This window comes from Primulina huaijiensis, chromosome 3, assembly GCF_012295235.1.
Source record: "Primulina huaijiensis isolate GDHJ02 chromosome 3, ASM1229523v2, whole genome shotgun sequence".
Taxonomy (NCBI): Eukaryota; Viridiplantae; Streptophyta; class Magnoliopsida; order Lamiales; family Gesneriaceae; genus Primulina; species Primulina huaijiensis.
Window position 1 is genome coordinate 3,591,687 of NC_133308.1, and position 18,600 is coordinate 3,610,286.

Below are 18,600 nucleotides of genomic sequence, written 5' to 3' on the forward strand. Positions count from 1 at the left end.
TTATTAAGTCTTTAATGCGTGTGAAGAGGAGCAGGCTTTTAATACATATAATTTTATGAATATTTTCTTTACATATACATATGGTTTAATGTATGTGAAGAGGTAATATTTGAAAATGTTTTTTTAAAAAAAATTGATTATTTTTTTAATAAAAAAATTTGCAAAACTACCTTAATATACATGTGACATAACATTGAAAGAAATAGGTTAGAAGATTTTCTCCCATGCTAGATAGATGGGCCCGGGTTGTCAGGTTGAGTGGGCGCAGATCCAGATTGGGATCTAATACTTGTATTAATAATTAATCATTTCTTTAATCAAGTGTTGTGCTTTATTCATCTGCACCAGTTTCTTCATTCTAGCTAAAAATCATCATGGTTACTATTATGTATACATATTCGACAACAGTAAAAAAAATAAATTTAACTTATAAGCTTTTACATATACTAATATCTGAATATAATAATTTCCGAAATTTTATACTTCCATTGAATAAATAATAAATTTAATTTTTTAATTTTTGAAAGGATCAATTTCAAATCTTTACTACAAGGGCAATTTGGTAAAATGGATTTCAAAGAAAATTTCCAAAATTGAATCGCATTCAATCAAATTTTTAACTCGAAACTCGAATCGAGTTCGAGTTATATTTGAATTAGTATCGATGATTTTTATAAATAAATATATGAAGAATCGATTATAGCGAGTGTAAGAAAAATGATTACAAGTGTGCGTTGTTTGGTGAATTTAGGTGTGGCAAAAAACAGTTGGAAGGTTAACGGAACCGAACCCAACTCGAGACAAGGTGAGGTAATCATATTGTACAAAATACCAAAATTATATACATAGTCGAGGCCTATGGATCGTGTGGGCTTATTGGAAAAAAAATAAGGCATGTGGGGGGCTTAAAGAGGCCATCTATGATCTTCTAGACAAAATAAGGGCTGGACATGGCCCATGGTAAGTTGGCCCGTTGGACCAAAAAATCTGCATTTATTATCTTGTCTGTTACCACCACCACATGAGTTAAAATCATCATCATCAACATCGGGATTTTGTCAAGTTTATAATAAATAAATTCTAAATACGGGATTGGGACTCGAAGTCCGAAGTAGCTTGACATCTAATTTTGTAAAACCAGAAACTCCAATATGATATGCTGAACAACTTGCAATACGGAAATTCTATCATATTAGGTATGGGCACCTCAATTCAATGAATTGAGGTGTCCTACCAAAGTTCACAGTATAACATATGAATATATATATTTTTTAAGAGTAACTAATCATGTGTTTATATTTGTGTAGGTCTTATTTAATAATATAAATTTAAAAGCTATAATTATCATGAACATATGATTTTTTATGTTTTTTTATATTCGTACGCTCAAACGAATATTATTTTAAGTTGACACTGTGTTTAAAAAAATGAAAAATATGAAAAAAGGAATTTATAAAAGTGAAAATAATTAGGAAAAAGATTCAATTGGGGTTCAAATAGAAGAAGTTTAATAAGATGTTGTAAATTAAATATAATGTATTGCTTTATTTTAAAATATAATGAAAGATCTACTCCATAAATATGTTATTACAAATTCGAAAATAAAATATACGTATTTTGGTATTGGTTGTAAGAGTGTTACATTTAATGATGTTGTTGGTTCTAATGAATATATGAATGTGGTAACTTTAATTTAAATATAAATTGTAATATGAGCCATTAAATAATTTATAAGAACACAAAAAATTTTAGCGTAATTAAAAAAATTTGAAAAAAAAAGTTAATGTAGAAAGGATTTCAATATGTTTAACTTTTTTTTTTCTTTTTGAGAATTTAGTTGACGGATATATGAATTTTGGAACCTAAGGTTTTTTATGGCATATAAACATGTCAATTAATATTAATTTATAAGACAACTAAATAAAAAATAACAATGATGGCTTAAAAAAAGAAATTAAATTATATGAATAAAAATTGTTTGGAGTTCGTATTAATATAAAGTTTATAATACGTTTACTAAAAACATATATTGTAAAAAATGTCTAAATAAACTGTAAAACTTCCATTTCTTGTCTTCTGTCTTTCTAAAAATATATTATGTATCTATAAACGAAATTGCGAAATTATTTTGAATATATGAAAATAAAAACTTTAGTAATGTAGCTAGCCGCCGTTACTATTTGTTGTATGCAGTGTAAAGCCTCGAAATAACGCAATAATCTGCAAATTAAATTAGCTAGTAAACAACACTTGATAAAACATATGCGATAACTCTAGTTATGGAGCTTGCAGCCACTACCATTCATTGCACGTTGGGTAAACCTGCATATTAACGCAGTAGTCTGTGAATCATGTTAGCTGGATAAACCATACTGGACAAACCTTGTGTGATAGGTTTGTCCAGTTTGTCCGATAAAGTGTTTGTAGTGAGAATCATACTCATAATTATTGATCAAACGTTCACTTATTCCACCAACTCAAATATGATGATGATTTTAACATATTTGATAGTATAATAATTAGTCACATACTTACATATCTATTATATTTAATAATTCATTTTTTTGTAAAAAAAAATCCACCGAGAGGAAAAAAACTGTTTACAAAATAAAGTCGAAACTACAACAGAATTTGATAAATTTTCATCAACCTATCCTCTAATGATAATAATGGAGATACAATGAACTTGAAAAGCTTTCAGCGTAATCCCTTTAATTCGGCCATCCATTTATTTGATGTCTCGGCTTTCCTTGTAAATTAACAAAACATTATTGTTTTACAACAATGTAATATATATTAACTTCTTTGAAAAGAGGATCTCATCAAAATATAAAATTATCGTATTGATTTCATATTTTAACTTTCACGAATAATAGTTGTATCGGAATATATGTTTTGATTATATGTATCTTAATAATAAAGAAGAGACAATGATCGTCAATCAATGAATACATTAACCAACTAAACGTGCAGAAAAAATAACAGCAACATTAAGCCAAGTGAAGTGAAAAGTACAGCATACCATCTATCTCTGTATATTAAGCTCTTTGCTTCAGTCATCTCCTCCTGCAGCGCATTCCTTATGTATTTGTCAAAGATATCCTGCTTTCTCTTTTCCAGCACCATCCTTCCAATTTCCTTCTCATATAGCAGTGGCACATGCGCAACAAATTCATTTTTCTTCTCTCTCTCCTCTCTCTCCTTCTCTTTCATCCTCTCTTCCTCCACCACATCCTCTTCCTCGAATAATATGTTGGACACATTACCCATGTCTGTCACCTCTCCACTCTTCACCACCATCCTTGCTTCTTTCTTCATCTTTTCCATCTCCATCCAATCCTCCAGAGCTGCAGCCCTCATTCTTTTCTCTGCTGGCCCTTCCAAGTTCTCCAATATCCCATCCTCATCATCCCTATAACCATAATAGCTTGCATCTATCCTTTTATAAATATCACACCTGAGGATAATGTGCATGAGCTACATTAGCTCAAGTCCCATACAGAAATACAATAAAATAGCAAGGCGATTTCATTAAGATAATTACACAACTTAGAAAACCCATCATGACTTTCGTAGTCCAAAAAAAATTACATCACAAGTTTCAGTCGTCAAGGATATGAATTTACACGTTCACGTAAATCAACAATCGAACAAGACAACTATATAGAATCCAAGTTTCACATAAATCGGTTCCCATAATTTAACCATGCATCTAATTCAGAAACCTATTATTTGTGCTGTGAAAAAGTATACTAAAGAAGTTAACTTGAGACAATTATCTCAGAAAATCTAAACATTTTATGCACCTTATAATCGAACTGTCTACCCAATTAATTTTTTAATAACGTGGCCAGCTCGAAAAAAAATCTCTTGGTTTCTAAATGTGCAAAACAAACAAAACCATAATCAAAACAGGAACAGACTATATTACTATCATAAACTCCAAACCTCGCCCCTAATCAACAAAATAAGAAAGAAAACACACAGTGCCTCAATTCTTCACTCAACCATCAAACTTGAACAATAAAAATTATCGTGTACGCCTTTTCGGCAACTCAGGCGGCTTCTCAAACAACTCCTTCACACCAGACAACTTCTTAGCCGCCCCAAAATACCTATATCCTGGCCCACGTCCACCTGGATTCGGAACGCCCACAATGGTTCCATCTAAACATGTCATCTCCACTGAATACCTCGCGTGAATCACCCCCCAAGCTCAACAATGCGCCTCTCCCAATGCGTTTTCTCACTAATCAATTTATTGGTCTCGTCGTTCAAGTCTCGAGCCGGTGCTCTCCGAGGCTTTCGTTCTGGATTTCAGCGACTTTTCGCCCGATCTGTCGCATGATTTTCTGGCGCCACTTGTCGGGCTCCGCCAAATCTCGGCACTCGGACGCGAGGTAGGGGCGGCGCTCTTTGGGCTTCTTCTTCTGATCCTCTTTCATGAAAATCAAGCGGGTCAGCATCGATTGAGCTTTCGCCTCGTTACGAGCCATGGCGGAACAATCGAATTATCAGTTAGTTCCCATCCTCCGATGTCGTGAGAGAAAAAGCTCTTCTGCTCATCCTCTTTCATGGAAATGAAGCGGGCCAGCATCGATTGAGCTTTCTCTTTGTTACGAGCCATGGCGGAACGATCGAATTGTCAGTGAGTTCCCGTTCCCTGAAGTCGTGTAAGAAAAAGCTCATGCCACGTGTATTTTTTTGACCTGCAACCGGGAGAAAACTGGCCAACCTAAACTTATTACCGCTTTCATATAAGTAGATAAGGTACTGAGTTCCAAATATATAAATACTATGTATTTTCTGTTTGATTCATTTATTGTTTTACACAAAGTATTATACTTAGACTCTTAAGTTTGCTATCCAGATTAAATTAAGCATCAGAGAAGATACACTTGTGCAGGATCCATCACGGTTATAATCGGCACAACCATATCTCAGTCAATCATCTCTTGATCTAGACATATATGCTCGGATAATAACAAACCGAAAGAAACGTGGAAATATTGACTTACGAGGCCAAACCCGAGATATGTTAAAATCTTCGACATCATCGATTTCGAATACAACCATCAAACATTGTTAGACAGCTAGAGTTAGTGATTTGGTTAGCAAATATAAAAAAGATTGATTCAAGGATGAAATTTACCATATGTGATCGAATAACAGATAATTTCCATGATAAAATGTTATACCTCTCCAAACTAATTGTGGTACTATATAAGTTGTGTTTTAATTGATATATTTGATTTGGAAGAATATATTTGATTTGAAGAAGTATTTGAGAGATAAATTTCAAAGTACACTGTTTTTTGGTGTATTTCAAATACACTATAATTATTATTGAAATTGTATAACTTAATATGAAGTAAATTCAAAATCCAGTTGAATTTTCTCCATAAAAACAAAACAAAACAAGAAATTTGAAATTCATCATCTCAAATCCATCAATCCAAACACAACTTTAAATTCTAGATAATTTATTTAAATCAATTAAGCATTTACGTCCAACATATATGTGTGTGTATTAAATATCAATGAGAAGTAATATTGTATGCATTAAATTTGTGCGTAGAGTACAATTTTCGTTGTAGTAATTTGAGTCTAATTTTTTCATTGGGTCGAGTTTGGGTCTAATTTGTCTAATTTATCATAATTAGGTTGAGTTTGGGTCTTATTTTTTCAAATATTTTAATCATTGAGTTGAGTTTTGAGTGGATTTTGGGTCAAGTTTTTATGTTAAAGTGAAATTTTCATTTCAAGTTGAATTTTAATATGAGCAAAGTTGTCTTTTGGACATCAATCTTTTTTGTTGAATTAGAAAACGATACACTCCTTGTTTTCTAAATTTCTCTTGCCATTGTTCCATGGGAGTAGAGGTGTAAACGAACCAAATCGAGCTGAATACGACAAAATTTTGAATACTTGAATTTGGTTCAAATTATTCTATTCGAGTTCGATCTCGATTTGAAGTTCAAAAATTTTAAAACTTTTGGCTCGAGTTCGATTCGAATTAAAGCTCGAGTTCGAGTTTGGATTGAAAGATTCGAACATGTTCGAAAACTATTTGGATTATTACTAAAAAATAAGTACTCGAAATACTTGAAATTTATTTATTTAATATATAATTATATTATATTACTAAAATACTAAAGCTTGTGTTTGCACGAACTATCAAACAAAATAATTGAACTCGATCTTGGTTCGGAAAAATTTAAACTTGTTCGAATTCGATAAGCTCGAATGCAAATAAAATATTTTTCGAACAGCTCGAAAAATTTAAGAAATTCGTTTAATCAAATTCAATAAGCTCGAATGTGAATAAAATATTTTTAAAGTCTCCAAAAATTTACGAAATTCGTTTGGACCCATGAGAGAAATCCATGGGAGAAACCCCAGCTCCCGCCTAACAAAGAAACAATGCAGTAGAAGTCCCATGAATCTGCCAAAAGATGCAGTCTTACCCCTCGATATCCGGCAAAAAGCCATTCTGTGCTACATATCAACTCCACCTTTCACTTGTCCCTTTCTTCTTCCATCTACACTCCTATTCCCTGTCGCTGCTCTATCAATTTCACGACCAGTCACTTCACTCCCTTCAATGCTTTATCCGCAGGGGTCGGTCTCTGGGGTGGGGTGAGCGGTATCTCATAGCTGGATGGGTTTAATGCGAGCGTGTATCTTTTGAATTTTTAGGTTAGCCTACACATTTTGCTGGCTTTTGCTTCCCTCTTCCCCAGGTTGGCGTACATTTTCTTTTCTTTTCTTTTTTCCTTAAATTTCTAGGTCCATTTATTAAGACATCCGTGTGAGGCGTTTTTTTTTCCATTTTTGGTCCATTTCATCTTTCTTCCACTGGTTTGGTTTACTTGCATTTAATCATTTACGTACGAATACGTGTTATGAGTAGGCAGTATTTCGAGGTCTTTTTTCTCTTCATCTTTTGGTTGCACAGCAAAACTGGAAATTTTACTGAATTTTTTAGGGATTTTTTTGGGTGTTGGAAATTTTATTGATTTTTTTAGGGATTGTTTTGGTTGTTTATGTGTAGAATAGGAGATTTTTCACTCTGGACTACTCGAAAAGTTGAAAAAATATATGGGATTTTTCTTAGATCTTTATAATTATCGAGAAGACTCATTTGAGGTGTGAAATAAAGAGAGAATGAAGAAATATCAGCAACTGAGCCCAGAAAGAGCCAAAGTATGGACTGAAAAATCACCCAAATATCACTACAGTGATCAACATAATCTGCAGCAGCAACAGCACAAGCACAAAGTGCCTGTTATTTACTATCTATGCAGGAATAGACAACTCGAGCATCCACATTTTATGGAAGTCCCCCTCTCCTCCCCTGATGGACTTTATTTGAGAGGTACCATAACGCGATTCTGCTCATGAATTTTTCCATTATCCAGTATCGTGATTTTCTTGAAATTCGAATTTTTTTTTATTATTTTGAAGATGTGGTGGAAAGGCTTAACAGTTTGAGAGGCAGAGGCATGGCTTCAATCTATGCTTGGTCTTGCAAGAGGTGTATATGGTCCCGTGACTTTATGTTCGATTCGTTGTTTGTGAATTCACGTTTTTCCCTTTATGAAAATGTATCTCAAAGTTTTACTGTAATTTTTTAATGCAGGAGTTATAAGAATGGCTTCGTATGGCACGATCTCTGTGAAGATGATTTAATCCTCCCGGCTCACGGGAACGAATATGTTCTCAAGGGCTCAGAGCTCTTTGAAGAATCCAATTCTGGTAAAGTGACACAAACCTTCCTTCTGCTATTATTAACCAAATGAAAAGTTTCATTGCGAATAACTTGAGCACCGGGATATAGAAACTGGAGAACTAAAACTCTTTGGTGTTGTGGCGGAAATGTGTGGAACTAATTTATACTGAAAGTTTAAGGTAATTGTAGAATCTGTCTGTGGACTTGCATTTCAGAGGTCATTTGTGCGAAGATAGGAGTAAAATGAGGCGAAATGTGATGCCTTTGTTTCCTTTATTTTTCTGTGATCCCGAGGATGGACTTGTGTTGACATGCAAGTACACGTCATAATGTGAGTTTTTTGATGATAAACTGCCTTGTTTTCTAGGCCGCTTCAGTCCAACTGGAAATCTCATGTCACAGAATCAGAGTGCATTACCAGAACCACCATCTTCCAGAAGCCAAGAAAATTCTTCGTCCTCATCTAGCCTGAATGGGAGAACTATAAAAAGTTCTCAGGATGACGAACTATCACCTCCAGCTCAGCGGCTTTGCACTTCTTCCGTGTCTCCAGACTCTAACATCGGGAAAAATTCCTCTTGGAATGGTTCTTCGAGCCTAATAGAATACAAGGTTAACAAGAAGGATGGTGTTGCTGATGCTTCCACCCAAACTGAGGATAAAGGCAAAACTCGAAGAATTTACGCAAGAGGTGTATCAACTGAAGATGGGTTATTGGATCCTAAATGCAGCAGTACTTGTCTAAACGAGGGTCTCAAAATAAAAGAGACTTCAGAAATTTGCAGAGATTTAACATCACCGCCTCCATCCATATCCAGTACATCATCAAGTGGTAGGACAGATACCTTGGAAGCTCTCATTAAAACTGATGCTAGAAAGCTCAAGAGCTTTAGGATTCTTGAAGAGGAGGAATTAAGAATGTCATCTGGTACAAAACTCAAGGCTTCAAATATTATAATGCAACTGATCTCCTGTGGCTCGGTTTCAGTGAAAGATCCCAGTTTTGGCATGATCCCAACCTACAAGCCAAGGTTTTCTCATTCCAAAGTTTCCTCTCCATTGTTCTCGACATCTTTGATGTTTGGAGAGTTTGATTGCCATTCGGAGAATCCTCGTCTAAGGGGAGTGAGAGTGGAAGATAAAGAATACTTTAGTGGGAGCTTTGTTGAAACAAATATGTTCAAGGAAGGGATACCGACTCTGAAACGATCATCTTCATACCATGCTGAGAGGTTATTACGTTATCTCCCCATCAATTGATATTTTCATCAATTAGCTGAGAAACTCGATTCTGAGACCTGAAATCTTTTCCTGGTTGCTCTTATGTTAAGTCAAGATTGTGCTTATTGTTAATCATGCTACTTTGAACAAACCTTATAGCAATTTTTAGTCTTCATTAATTGTAGTCTGGATGTGGTAGTTAGCTTTCATGGGTTATAGATTAAACTTAAAAAGTTGTGGATTTTTTCTTGCCCTCTTCATGTTGAAACAAATAGAGAATTATTTAATGCAGAAGTACTCAGGAACTTGGTTCTGCTGAGAACAATGAAGCAGAAAGTTCTACGTATGTGAAGTGCATTCCAAGAGCACTGAAGGCTTCTATAACTAAGCATCCAAGATGCGAATCAATGAGATCTCCTTTTTCCAATGGACCAAGAATCTCATCTGAGAGAGTGGAAAGTTCAAGAACCCTTACACCAGGCACACCCAATGGTGGAAGCAAGAGAATTACTGAGCCATCGCCGGGGAAACACAATCAATAAATCTGGATTCTTGCAGAAATGGAAAGGGAAAGTACTATGACAGTTGAATTCTGATTCCTCGAGTGTTATGGCGCAACTTAGCAAGGTGCTGAATTCTTGTAGCCTGAGATTTCTGTTTTCTTTCCTCCGAGCATGCTTGCTTGAGGAGCTCAGGTTATAGCACAATCCAAAACATGTGACAGCAAGAGCAACTCCTAGATGACATTTTTGAAGATTTAGAGAATTTGTGCAGAATCCATAGAGATCACGTCAAGCTATATTGTAACAAATGCTTTGTCTCTTGTTGCATTCAGATTTTGTGAATTGTTTAATCTACTAGATTACATGAAGCTACATCTTAACAACTTGATTTTACTGTTGGTATTACCCAAGAGCCAAAACTGATGTCAGTATGCGTCTGTTAACCATTTGTTTTCGATTAGTTCAAATAGAATAGAAGCTCCGCTCAAAGACGACAGAATTATACCTTATGTATATTTTCGTGCATGGTATGCCAGTCTCAATAAATCTTGGTAACTACTGAGTATAAGCTTGAATTATGTATAGTTGAAATCATATTATACACAAATGAATATTGTTGTTGTCACCACAAGAATGTACGTGGAAGCACGTGCGAGCATTGGGAGTGAGTTTGTTTGTTTGTACGTGTATTAAATGCATCCTGTGAATTAGTTACTTCCGTCTCCAGAGATTCTCGACAGTGTTTTTGGATTCTCAATGCATTCACGGTTGACCCAATACAAACTTCAAAGTCAAATGATCATTATCGGTACGAGTTGTCGTCCACACAAAGATGTGAGGCCAGGTTTTTTACTTTAACGATTCCTAGATATTCTAACAAGTATGTTACAGTAAGAACATTAACGTAAGTGTGAAGTGTGGCCACTTCAAATATAGAAAGCACTCGTAAAACCAAACAGCATCCATGACCGAAATAGATAGAGCAGTGGAGTTGGAGGCTGACTGGTTTGGCCAGCTGTGGTCTACAAACAAAAAATACCTTCTCTACAGTATTAAATAAACTTAGTTCTCTCTATAAATAAAATCTTGGGTTGGAGTTTTATAAATAAGTAGATAAAAAAAATTAGAAATATTTCTTTTTTAATACATTTGACTTCATTCAACTATACATTTTAATTCGATTTTTGCCAAATTCTCATCCGATCCAGTAACACCAACATTGGAAAAAGAGGAGTAGCCAACTTCTTTTTTCCAAAAAATAAATAAATTATGTACGTGGTTCCCCGCCTCTCATTGATAAAGATTTACGTCGTTACACCACTAAAGATGTGGCGCTTATTACATAAAAGTTGAAATTATCCACTTTATAGAAAAAAATTCGAACGGAAGTAGAACCATATTATTACTCAAACTTAACCAAATCAGATGGAAAAAAAAAAAGGAAAAGGAAAATAAAGAGAGGAGATAATTAAGTAAAAAATGAATAAAAGAAATCCAAATGATACCCGACAAACAAAACATAAAAGTATATAATAAATATTACAGAGATCCAACTTTCTTGGCTCGTATACACGGTGGGGAGAAGGCAAGGAATACCGCCCTTAATTAGCATAAACGTTCAGCCTTACAGTAGCTACAACTTCGGGATGGAGCTTTATTTCTGCAGTATATTCTCCAGTTTCTCTGATCTCTGGAAGTGACACAATTCTTTTGTCCACGTCCCTGTCAAGATCAAATATGGACAGGTACTGTGAGAACCGATATTGTATGAAGAATGCTGGCATGGTTGATATAGAAATGGTATTGAGTGACTACCTCTGAAGCTGTGCCTTAATTATATCAACAAGATCTTGAGCCGTAACACTATGAAAACAAGTATGTATTAGCGCAATCATGGGGAGAAATTTAGTGCATCATGCTACTTACTATATGCGCCAAACTTACGTTCCGAAAATCAGTTTTCCTTTGCCACCCTTGCGCTTCACCTTGAAAGCTCCAACAGTTTCAAACATTAGAGCGAGCTGCTGTGCTTCTTCTTTTACCTGATGGACAGGTACATGAGAAAAATCTTACTCAAAGAATAATCTGAGAAACAGAGACTCATTTAATTCTTGTGTATGTTTGAATCTATGAAAAGTGGGATTTAGTATTGACTTTGTGACCTATTTTGGCAAGAAAATAACTAAAGATTCATCAAAATGTTGGCATTCTACACTGTAAATAAAATATGAAAGTTTGGGTGTGTTAGTGATCAATATGCTAACATTGCAGCAAGGAAACAGATCATGGCATAAATAAATAATTAAATCATCATGTTTAAGAACATGCAAGGTTCATTACACGTTTCTTTTCGGCCTCAATTCTCTCATCTTGCAACCTCATTTCCCTACAAAGAAACAGAAAACATTAAATGACATCCAAAAATATAACGGAGAGATTGCAGGCCTGATCATCCAAGAATCGGTTCAGCCCTTTCTTATCAAATCTAATAGTGACTTGCTTCTGCATCACATTACCAATCAAGAAAATATGTGAAAGTTCGGAGCACTCCAAGAGAAAAACCAATTATAGGACTTTCAGAATTTAATTGCTGGAAAAATAACAACAAAATTGTCGTAATAGTCGAAGATAACAACATACACATTAACCTACAAAGACGATAACTAGCAAAAATGAACCGGTGAAAAATGAAAATTTCAACACCAACAAGCATCTAAATGAAGTTATATCAAGAGTTAGCAAGCAAGTGAGTCTTCTCATATTTGTTAGCTCGGTTATCAAATCAAATTTCTGCAGATGGATTTGTTCCCACAAATGAGCTTTCAGATTCAAGCTTTAACATTGAGATTAAGACAGGAGTGAAATTTGGTTTCTTACAGTGACTCCACCTTATCAACTATAGATCCCAATCCATTTCCATCGTTCTTTATACCTGTCAAATACTACCAGACTCCAGCTTTTCTCCCTGATCTTTTACTTCTCCCGCAGGAAAATCATGTTAAAGCATGCAAGAAATTTAAACGAAGAAACACCAACATTAAGTGCAATGAAGCAAAAGAAAAATAACCATACACAACAATGCAATTTAAAAAGTAAAATACGAGTCCAAAAAGAACAGATTTTGAAACAACTGGCACTCTTAATATTTAATGATAACCAAAGGAAGATAATTACTTAATAAGGCCGGGCGTAACAATCTGCGCCATGCCCATGGGCAGCAGAAAGTTCCTAAAATACCCAGCTTTGACATCCAAAAGCTCCCCCTTTTTCCCCAACTTAGTCACATCCTCCTTCAATATAACCTAAAAAATGGAAATAAAAATTGTAAAGAAACGCAACGCCAGGTACGGAAAACGATTAAACATAACTTAGGGAACCCAATTGGTGACAAAGGATTCCCATACCTTCCGAACTTTCTGGACTTTTTTCTGAGCCATGACCTTTAAAACTGGCGCCCCGTCGGAGACTTTCTCCGTATCTACATTCACAGTCTTCGTCAAGGTTGAATTTTGAATCCATGAAGATGAAACCCACGAAAAACTAGCAGACGCCATGGACAGGAAACACTCTTGTTCAATTCAGTGTGTAGTCAGCTCTTTTCTCATCATCTTATCTGTATACAGTATACTGCAGTCTGGATTCAGTTGAGGAAGCGACATTTGGGCCAAAATAGTTTGGTCCAGCCCAGAACGTATAAGCCCACAAGAAAAGATCCGAAAAAGGAATCCCTATCCCAGCAATGTATATTTCTTATATGTGAGTTGAATACTACATTTGTTGTTGTACAGATTAATGGTATGTAGGCATTGTGTATTAAATTGCTTTTTTACTCAGTGTATATTCACCTACGTACGATGTATGGCTTCAAATTTATTAAACTATCTAAAAAAACTAAGGAAAGGAATTATATATGACGTGCATGTCAAATTTAAAGACAGACTTGGATCGACGAATTCGAAATTTACAGATTTAAAATTTATAATAACATATCTATTGGCACGATGGCCTATTTTTGAATTAAATGTAACATATTTTAAGTCTATGATTTTTTTGGGATTATGAATGTTAAAAGAACAATTAATTTTACCAGACATCTATTCTGATTGCGTCAAGATTAGCTGACATAGAACAAGTTCAACGATACTTCAAGGCAAAGTCAGGCGGTCGTTAGGTTGGGAGCTTGCAAAACATGCTGTTTCGAAGGGTACTAAAACAGGAACCAAGTTCACGTGTACTTAGATTTTGCGAAGTTTTCTTTCATGGGGTTAGTGATTCGGGTGGTTTTTGTTGATCAGATGCAAATTATTTGTTCTTAAAACCTCATTTACTAGACTACAGTGAAATTTTTTGTAATAATCAATCAATGTCAGCGTGTATATAATCGACAAACACAAAGTTCTTTTGGAGTTCATTTATAGCATAGGCCAAACCAGCACTCAAAATCGAAACAGCCCCCAAAACAATCCGGAAGTACATGTCCGGAGGAATCCCGGCCGTTGCCGCGCAAACAACAGCAGTACCTATCAAGAACTTCTGCAATGCCTGGAAACTAGAATGAGCACTTCTACATGAAGAACACTTCAGAGTGTGCTGCTCAAATCTATCCAACATCTGCACAACACAGAATCAACAATTTTTTCATGCCAAATGAAGTGAGGATTCAAATGTTTCCATTCATTTTACAGATTGAAGAATTCCAATACCTGGCGTTTGGACAATGTAATAGAAGGTAATGTCTGTTGATCATTGGTGGCACCAAACCACTCAGGCTGGCTGTTGCCATGTCGTCGCAGCCAATTCCTGAATGCCAAAACAAAACGATCCGCTTGTGTAGGGGTAAAGGTTATCTTTGTGTACTCTTTGTTGACATCTCCCACGCCATCCTTCGATTTTGAAAGAAAGATCTTCTCTTGACCTTGCAGTACTATCATATCTCCATCGTATACTTTGTTCGATGTCCAGTGCTCGTGCCATCGAGGAACCACCTATTGTCAAAATCAATTAAGGGGTAAAAATAGATTATTTTTAAGATTGTTCCTGGAAAATGAAAGAAGGGGCAGGACTTACTTACTTGCCACCACTTGGGACCTGGCATAGTGAGTTGGAAAAAGTTCCGAGCACTGCAAACAATTGAGCGAGTCTTTCCAGGTGCCATTGGAACGTTGAAGGAGCAAATCCATATGACCCATTTTTGGTCACCTACTACCGGAAGTTTCGTGTCTATCTCGACTCTGACATTAACAGAACGGTAAAATAACGGAAACCAAATTCATATCCATATCTATATGTAAAATGAATCCACCTTTATAAAGATACTAAACAAATATGCACAAGGCCATGTTTCCAGAGCTTGTCTACTTAAAATAAAAACATGGCCGAAAGAGAGAAGCACAGCACCGTTAGCCATGGAAACTATAAAACGAATGTATTTTACTAGAATTACACGGTCACCAAAACTTTATATGACAATGACATCAACAAACTAGGAAAAACCAAGAGGTTTGATAGAGATAAGGACTAGAGAGCGGAGAACAAATCAAATATCTCAGGAAATTAGACCGTGATCAAATCTGTTATTAATTCGATTCGTAACATTTAACCTTAAATAACCCTCGGTGCCAAGTGCCAACCATATATATTGGAACAAAATCTAGAACATATTGGACACTTGAAAAATGTGCGACTTTTTTGCAGCTTACTCTTGAATAATGGATCTGGGGAATGCCTCTGAGCCTATCCTACAGCAGTGTAAATTGCACATATTGTTATTCGAGTATCATATGTCACAGATAAACTTACTTATTTATATAGTAGCAAGGCGCAACAAACTTGGTGCTAATTCTTGGATTACCCTCATTTGCACCAGAAAAACCCCACGGTCCAGTTGATTGCATCTTGAACAGTAACGGCTTTGCTCTTTCTCTTCTTCCTGTGACCTGTCAATGTATATTTGTTTTAAGTGACTGTTACAAAGGCTTATGTTTCAAAAGACAGAAATGGGGGTAAATATCGTATGACAGCTTGTTTGAGAATAAAGCTTTGATAGGACATTCAAACTCATTAACACACTCGAACTTTGAATTGCGACACTTGCAATATTTCCACCAGAAAATACTTAAAAACTAAATTTCTTTCTATGTTTTGATTTATCAATCTTGTATCAACTCATTCTTCTACAACTTTAACCCATCATGTGATTTTGTTACTTTTGGTAGCCTGAAAATATATATATACACATAAAAAAGTTTCTACATCTTATATGATATTTAGAGATAATCTACATTTAATAGTATAATTCAACTCTTTCAATTATATACCAATTTTACCTTATGGTGCGCAAAATCAATGTGTGAAGGATCAGACACATTTTCCATCAGAGTATCATAGCCATAATATAGATCACGTTGAATTGTCACCGACGAAAACTCCGGCTTATCAAAATCATCAGGCAACCTAAACAATTGCCCACAATCAGAAGAACATTAATTATTCTAATTCCAACCAAAAATTTTGATTAAAAAACCAAACCAATCGAGGACTGGAAACAATGTTCGTTTTAAATAATAAACCACCAATTTAGAGACTTTTACATTGGAGGCTTCGTGGCTTGAGCTCTTTCCCAGTCATTCTCACTAGGCCAAACAAAGAGAAGGCCTTGAGAAACCATGGTTGGAAACTTCGTTGCACATGCCCTCGGCGACTTAAGCGCGCGAGACTCGGGTCCTTCAGAAGCTGCCTGCGGTATCCGAGTACATGAGCCGCACCCGTCAAACGACCATCCGTGATATGAACACTGCAAGTGCCCATTCTCATCAATCCTCCCCTCCTGCGATACATGTGGAAACAAATTCAAGCTCAAGACAAGTGATTATAACCAAGAAACAGAGAATTGAGGAACAAATTTCAAGGGTTAACGAAATTTCTCCACAAAGATTGAATCTTGAAGAAAGGTTTCCAAGAACTTGCAGAAAATTAGAGAGAGAAAAGGATGAAGAGAAATTCACCGATAAGGGTGCAAGCCTATGGGGGCATTTATCATCAAAAGCAACCCACTGAGCAGTCGATTTATCAAACCAGATAACAAGATCTCGATTCAGGAGCTGAAATGGTGTGGGATAACGGGGGTCAAGATCTTCAACGAGTGAAACTGGATACCAATGATCTCTCCAAGAAAACTTCGACGACGAGATCTCTTCAGAATCTGCCGTCTCAATCAAAGGTTCTGCTTCTTCTGTGCCATCTTCCGGTATCGTAGCCGGAGTGATTACCGGGGAAGCTACATGAATCGGAGTTTTCAAAAGTTTGCTTCTTTTTTGTGAAGTAATAGTCTTAGAAATGAATGGCAATGGAACAGACTGGTGGTGTAGACTACTACTGGCATTGGAAGAGGCGCTGAATATGGGCGTAGCTGAAGCAAATGAAACCGACATGTTTTCGGGTAATTCAAGAATCTCTAATCCCGGCAACTAATTTTCTTTATAGCGCACAACTGTATCATATCGCGTCTAAATTTCTTAAAGCAGTTTCATTTAATGATATGGAGACACACCTGCCTCTTTCTTCTTTTTGTAAAATGATTATGTAGAATGGGAATGGAGGCTGGCTTTGCGTACGAGACTGAAATTGGATTTTCTTGGAATTATATGTCCTAACGCTGGATGAAAGTCCAGGCTGCTGGGCGAAAATTGGGACGAAACTGCGACACATGAGATATTTTTCATATGTTTTCGTGTTGTGTGGAGTAGAATTATGCCACGAAGTTAATGTTTTAATTTCAAATTTCTCTTAGACATAAGTAGAGAAACAGTACAATGGAAGAGTTCTTTTTTCTTCCTTGTAAAATTTGTTAAGAAAATTCGTAAATTGTTCTACTAAAGAAAACCAAAATCATAGTTTTTTTTATTGTAATCCAATTTTCAAAATTTTATTATCTAAAGTGATGTTTTTTGCTAGAGAAATTGTATTGATAAATCATTAAAAAGATAGAATCTGAAAATAAAGATGTCAAAATATTTAATAACCTCAATTTTATAGTATAAAATAAATAAGTTGAGTTGACAATTTTACCATACGAAAAAATGGAGGTCCACTTAGCTAAACAAGTGGTTTGTGGTGGAAAATGTGTTTATAAAAATGCAGGGGAGATCAGTTACGTTCTCCATGAAAACACATAACAGCAGTGGCGGAGTAACTGTTCACCAATCCAGGCCCCAAGTCAACGACTCCGAATTCCAGACAAAAGTCAACTACGGGGAGTCCACCACCTGCAGCGGCCGCCATGAACTCCACCTCCCGAAAGCCCAACAGACTCTTCTCCGAAGCTGACGAAATCGATCTCTTGAACTCCGTCTTGTATCCAGGCGAAACCTCCTTTCCCGAAGACAGATTCAGTGCCCCTCAGATCACAGACAAGATCAGAAGACTGAAGCAAAAGTACCACAAGTCTGTCAAAAACAAATCATCCATTAAAACCTCTCACGATCGTGACATATACGAGATTGCACGAAAGATATGGGGAGACGAGAAGACGGGAATGCCCTCGTCCTCTTCGAAAGCAAAGGAAGAGGAATTCAGCGAGGAGAAGGGATCCTTAAGCACCACAAATTTGAGCGATTTCCCATTCTTGATGAAACATGTTTCGAGGGCATTCCCGGGATGCGAGGAGGTTTACAAAGAGGGTCTGAAGGGTCTGGGAGATGATGTACTGAAGGGTTTTGATGAGAAATGGATGGAACTGGACATGGAAGAGGCCGCCATTGAAGCCAAAAGGAATGAGCACTTGAATTAAAACCATTGAATTGCATTGTAGATTTTTCTATGAGAGATTTCTATCGTCAGTCTTGATATCTATCATATTCAAGAACAGAATTAAAACATCATAAAATTGGTTCTGAATTATAGGATCAATCACTGTTCTGTAGAATTTTTCGAAAAAATGTTTTGAGTGTAGCGAATGGTCGTAGTTTTGGCCAAAAAATAAACCAAAAGGTATACACAAAAACTCTGGTGAGACGTCTCACGGATAAATTTCGTGGGTTGAATATCTTATTTGGTCATCTATGAAAAAATATTAATTTTTATTCTAATATTATTACTTTTATTGTGAATATCGGTAGGGTTGACCCGTCTCACAGATAAAGATTC

General features: G+C 35.8%; 3 protein-coding genes and 1 pseudogene across 3 annotated transcripts; 1 reads left to right on the plus strand and 3 right to left on the minus strand.

Annotated features, from left to right (window-relative positions):
• Window positions 1–2,941: 2,941 nt before the first annotated feature.
• Window positions 2,942–4,683, minus strand: LOC140972093 (uncharacterized; annotated as a pseudogene).
• Window positions 4,684–6,338: 1,655 nt separating this feature from the next.
• Window positions 6,339–10,022, plus strand: LOC140973137 (protein SOSEKI 3-like). Its single transcript, XM_073435737.1, has 5 exons — window positions 6,339–7,378; window positions 7,468–7,537; window positions 7,643–7,758; window positions 8,100–8,964; window positions 9,246–10,022. The coding sequence occupies exons 1-5, from the start codon at window positions 7,168–7,170 to the stop codon at window positions 9,493–9,495; spliced, it is 1,512 nt and encodes a 503-aa protein (XP_073291838.1). The 5' UTR covers window positions 6,339–7,167; the 3' UTR covers window positions 9,496–10,022.
• An 881-nt stretch (window positions 10,023–10,903) lies between these two features.
• Window positions 10,904–13,064, minus strand: LOC140973139 (large ribosomal subunit protein bL9c). Its single transcript, XM_073435738.1, has 6 exons — window positions 12,861–13,064; window positions 12,631–12,758; window positions 11,797–11,842; window positions 11,401–11,498; window positions 11,272–11,319; window positions 10,904–11,178 (listed from the first exon to the last, which is right to left on the minus strand). Exons 1-6 carry the CDS (start codon window positions 13,008–13,010, stop codon window positions 11,058–11,060), a joined length of 591 nt encoding a protein of 196 aa, XP_073291839.1. The 5' UTR covers window positions 13,011–13,064; the 3' UTR covers window positions 10,904–11,057.
• A 715-nt stretch (window positions 13,065–13,779) lies between these two features.
• On the minus strand, window positions 13,780–17,137 carry LOC140973140 (pheophorbide a oxygenase, chloroplastic). Its single transcript, XM_073435739.1, has 7 exons — window positions 16,461–17,137; window positions 16,047–16,282; window positions 15,783–15,909; window positions 15,256–15,392; window positions 14,528–14,687; window positions 14,160–14,441; window positions 13,780–14,067 (listed from the first exon to the last, which is right to left on the minus strand). The coding sequence occupies exons 1-7, from the start codon at window positions 16,884–16,886 to the stop codon at window positions 13,813–13,815; spliced, it is 1,623 nt and encodes a 540-aa protein (XP_073291840.1). The 5' UTR covers window positions 16,887–17,137; the 3' UTR covers window positions 13,780–13,812.
• Between the last annotated feature and the right edge of the window lie 1,463 nt (window positions 17,138–18,600).